General features: G+C 42.8%; 1 protein-coding gene across 9 annotated transcripts in view; it reads right to left on the bottom strand.

Annotated features, from left to right (window-relative positions):
* The window catches only part of ptprt (protein tyrosine phosphatase receptor type T), a 359,275-nt gene extending 356,244 nt beyond the window's left edge, over window positions 1–3,031 (bottom strand). For all 9 annotated transcript variants that reach the window (XM_078283910.1, XM_078283906.1, XM_078283907.1 and 6 more), the window contains exon 1: window positions 2,995–3,031. In XM_078283910.1, coding sequence (XP_078140036.1) covers window positions 2,995–3,016 — 22 coding nt within the window. In that variant the 5' untranslated portion in view covers window positions 3,017–3,031. The remainder of the gene's footprint in view (window positions 1–2,994) is intronic.
* Between the last annotated feature and the right edge of the window lie 1,870 nt (window positions 3,032–4,901).

Here is a 4,901-nt window from a genome sequence, read left to right as displayed (position 1 = left end):
ATTGACCACAATGCATTTTTTTAAGTTTATCTGATGAGTTTTGAAAGGGTTTTAAAAGCCTACTGGTGGAAGAACTTTCTCACCCCATAGAGGAGCATGTGATCCTTTAAAACATGACAACCATCAAAACTGGAGTTACAAGGTTTCCACATGACAACAGCAATATAGTAGTTCTTTAAGGAGCCTATTGAGATATTTCACCTAGAGAGGAACATTAAGGTGTTAATTTGGAGCTTAGAAGAACTGGAGCTCCTGGTGTTTAGAGGGAATGTTTTGCCATTAGATTTCATGCACAGTGGTTCAGGTGTGCTAGCAGTGTGTTGGTACGGCACCCAAACATATTTGGTACTAGCCCACTTTCAAAAGGTACTACTGCTGCACGCTTACTCCATACCTAAGGAGAATTACTTGGAAAATTCAAGTTTTCCTCGTTTTTAGCCATCAGAAGTTACAAGGAATGGTCTGAGCTGGCTGGAGTTTTATTCTAAACTGGTCCTACTGTTTAACGTTTAATAAAGAATTGTCTGCTGTACTAATATGGTATATTTCCATGAAGAGGACCAGTATGGCTACAACATGGTACTGATACTTTACCATAAGCATAGTAGGTCTTGTATGGTTCCATCATGGTGCTAATACTGTGCCACAGCCATAGTAGATCCAGTTCAGGAACAGTATGGCCCTGATGCTGTATCATATGATATGGGTTCAATACAGTGTTGGTACTGTACCATAATGATAGCAGGTCCTGTATGGATGCAGCATGGTACTAATATCAACACAAAACTTTGTGAAATGAGCCCTGACTCTGAAATTATATACGTTGTGGACACAAATAATGTGAAGATTACGTTCATCCACCACGAAAAGATTATGTGACAATAGTGTGTGACAAATGACAATTTCATTTTAAGACATCATGCTGTTTACATAACATTTAATGAGACCAGACTGACCAGTACAGTACTACCACTACAGCAGGCCCTGTATAGGTACAGCATGGTACTGATACTTTATTATGGCCACAGTAGGTCCAGTATGGGTACTGTATAGGACTTGCAGGATGGAAAAACAGAGAGAGAGAGAGAGAGAGAGAGAGAGAGAGAGAGACAGAGAGAGAGACTGACAGACAATTTGTTCCTGTCCAGCCTTGTCAGATCTATAGCTGTCAGGGCAGCGTGGAGTCGATAAGTTGTCTATGATGAGGTGGGCTTATATGCCCTGATGACTATCGCCCCTGACAACCATCGCCCCCGACGATGGATGAGACGGATAACTGACATGAGACAGACAGAGGGAGGGAGGGAGGGAGAGAGAGATTGACATAGAGTTTATGCCCATTCAATCGTATTAGATCTGCAGCGCTAGATCTTGGTCTGGGGAGTAGAGGCCATGGCTGACAGATCCCTCTCTCTAACACTTCTGACATGAGAGAGAGAGACAGAGAGAGAGAGAGAGAGAGAGAGAGAGAGAGAGAGAGAGAGAGATGATCTATGAGACCAATAATTGACATGACTGTCTGAGAGATAATATATGATAGAGAGAGAGGGAAAGAGGGAAGGAGGGAGGGTTATGGGTTCACTGGGTAGAGAGTGAGGCAGATAAAATAAGAGAAAGAGAGGGGGAGAGACATGAGAGAGAGAGAGAGAGAGAGAGAGAGAGAGAGAAAGAGAGAGAGAGAGAGAGAGGGGGATGTCTGATATGTCATTACTGGCTTTGAATGATTTACATAACTACATGTTCTCAATATTGGAACTGTTTTCCATTATTATAGATATTGGTGGGTATGTGCTAAATCATCTCAATAAGGTCTGAATGGATAAAATGTTGTTTGTTGGTTTTTGAAAATTTACATTTTGTATACTGCATGGGCAATACTATCTCTGATAAACAGTAACGCCAATAAAATAATTGCATTTGAGAAAGGAAAAGAGGTGGATGCAAGATAGACAGAGGGAGAGCAGATGTAAGAGAGAGAGTGTGAAAAGAAAGAGAGGGGAAACAAGTGTGTGTGTGTGTGTGTGTGAGAGAGAGAGAGAGCCAGATAGAAAGCGAGAGAGTGGGCGAGAGAGAGGGAGGGAAAGGGCAGAAGTGTGTGAGCGTGTGACTGACAGGCAGGCCGTCTGATTGCCATTTGGTGTTTGACAGGAGGAGAGAGAGACCCAGCTGGGGTCACGTCACTCTCCATCTACCACTCTCCATCCATCTGTCTGCTGACACCGACATGGACGGATGGAGAGAGAGGTGGAGACGGAGAAAGATGGAGAGAGGCTAGCATGTTAACCTTTGATCCCAATACTTTGGAAATATTGTTTGCAGCTTTCGTATTAAAGGGGCAATAAGTGCGGTTTTTACAGCCGCATAGCAGAAAATGACCACAGTATATCTGCAGAGGGTTTGATAAGGTCGTTGATCAATACCAAGGACTCAGTGATTACTTGGCCAGGTGTAGCCTGATATTGATTGGTTAGCCTCCACATCCATGGTTAGCAGACATTTACCAACTGACCCAAGAATGTCAGCCGATTTTGACAAAAATAACATTTCTGCAAAGACAACATGTGGGTTAAATCAAATCTGTTCTGCCGAAACACCAATGAAAAACCGCTGCATGAACGGTTCAAACTTTAGTCCCGCCCACAAGGGCGCTGATTGGCTCGATTGTTTCTCAGAGCGAGAACAAGCCGTTGACGAGGGAAACACCAGACTCTCTGAATCGTTCAACAAAATCTGAAAAGTGGACGGGATGCGATCCAGGAGTCTGGAACCAGGCTAGACCAGGTGCTGAACACCACCAAAATTGTAGGAGAAACACTGAATACTTATAATTTTTTGTAAATTCTGGCAGCTAAATTTAAAGTTATTTCAGTATCATCCTTCAAAATCCTGTATTAGTCAGACCCTAATTGATAGATCAATAGACTGTTAGATAACCAGCAGACCAGCAGACAGACCGGCAGGCAGAAACACAGGCAGACAGGTGGAGCATCCTACCTGTAGGCAGAGCCGGGTCCATGGTGGGCTTTTCCCAGGTATTGACTTGCTCCCAGGTAAATCCATTGGTTCCCAGAGAGACACTGTATCCACAGCTGTTATACGACTCCTCAAAAGAACAGCCACCTGAACACACAGAGAGAGAGAGAGAGAGAAACATTGTTTATATTTCTATATATTTGCAGATGACGCTCTTATCCAGACCAACTTTCACTGAGCGAGGTGGAGAGAGACGGACAGATGGGAGCGATTACTTGGACTGAATCGTGCCAGCGATGATCTCCAAATTTAAAAAAACACAGACAGAGACAGAGAAAGAACGAAATGAAAAAACGACGTGGTTCAAGAATGAAACATCTCACAACAAAGTCACTAAAAACACCTTAGAAACTCACAAACTCCCACGTTTACCCCAACGACAATACAGCCAAATTATGTATTAAACACGTTGTTTAAATATAATAGTCACATTCTCGTTTCCCACAGTGCATGTTGCATCCTGCAGCCTCTAAACTTACAGAAATGTGACAATATTGTGTTTTAGATAAATGTAATCATATACTAGAAAATGAAAATTCAGAGGAAGAAAGGTAAACACAGAAAAGAGACAGACTGGGAGAGAGAATAAAAGCTGTGACCCTTCAGTTAGTATCAAAACTGCTGCTTGTTGGTTTTGAGAATTGACATTTTGTAAAGTGCTTCAGTTCTATTGTTTCTGATAAACAGCCATGCCAATAAAGTTACTGAAGTGAATTGAGAGTGTGGGAAAGAGCAAGTGTATGCAAGACAGACACTGACAGAGAGAAACGAGAGGTAGAGAGAGAGAGAGAGAGAGAGAGGTAGAGAGAGAGAGAGAGAGAGAGAGGGACAGAGAGAGAGAGAGAGAGGGAGCTGTATGTGTCAACATGATTAAGTCACAGAGTCACATCGTTATTTCATGGCCCGGGTAAGACACATTTTCCACCGCATTAGCCTTCTCTGCTAGCCCAGAGCAGTGCACACACACACACACACACACACACACACACACACACACACACACTCCCCTAATTAGACATATGCTTTGAAACACAACCGTTTTAATTTGTTTTGAAGCATTGGAAACGGGGGAACGTCATTGCTTTTTTCGTGAAATCACTTACTGTTTTTTTTTTTTTTTTTTTTTTTTTGTATTTTTCATCTGCCTCTTTTGTTGCTGTCGGTTCCTGCGAGCGCGTTTGTCAGTTTTAACCTCATCAAAAAAAAACTTCTTGTCGTTTCGACTTCGACTCTAACACGCTTGTAGATTATAGCAAAACCAAAGCCTGGGGACTTGACTAGACTTTGTTGCACTATAATTGCCTGTGAATTGTGGAAATTAAGGGGAGAGGAGAGAAGGAAAGGAGAGGAGAGGAGAGGAGAGGAGAGGAGAGAGGAAACAAGGAGAGGAGGAGAGGAGAGGGAAGAAGAGGAAAGGAGAGGAGAGGAGAGGAGAGAGGAAACAAGGAGAGGAGGAGAGGAGAAAAGAGAAGAGGAGAGGAGGCGAGAGGAGGAGAGGGGAGAGGAGAGGAGGAGAGAGAAAACAAGGAGAGGAGAGGAGGAGAGGGAAGAAGAGGAGATGAGAGGAGAGGAGACAAGGACAGTAATCAAGGCAAGGAGAGGTGATGTCAGACTAGAAGAAAAACACAAAGGAAAGAAGAAGAGGGAATGGCAGTTACTACCATCTGAAACATAATATATCCACATAAATGTGATAAATTGACAAAAAGCTGACACTCTGCTCTATTGCCTCATATTCACTTTATTCACATGGCGGCCATATTTGATTTACAACACTCCCGGAGCGGTAAACCCTACCAGAAGGATGCTAAAGCAGATGGAAACAGATGCAGCTTTTTATCTTTGAACAAAAAACACAAAACAAAAAA

This window comes from Centroberyx gerrardi, chromosome 5 (assembly GCF_048128805.1).
Source record: "Centroberyx gerrardi isolate f3 chromosome 5, fCenGer3.hap1.cur.20231027, whole genome shotgun sequence".
NCBI lineage: Eukaryota > Metazoa > Chordata > Actinopteri > Beryciformes > Berycidae > Centroberyx > Centroberyx gerrardi.
This window is presented reverse-complemented; position numbering and strand designations above follow the sequence as displayed.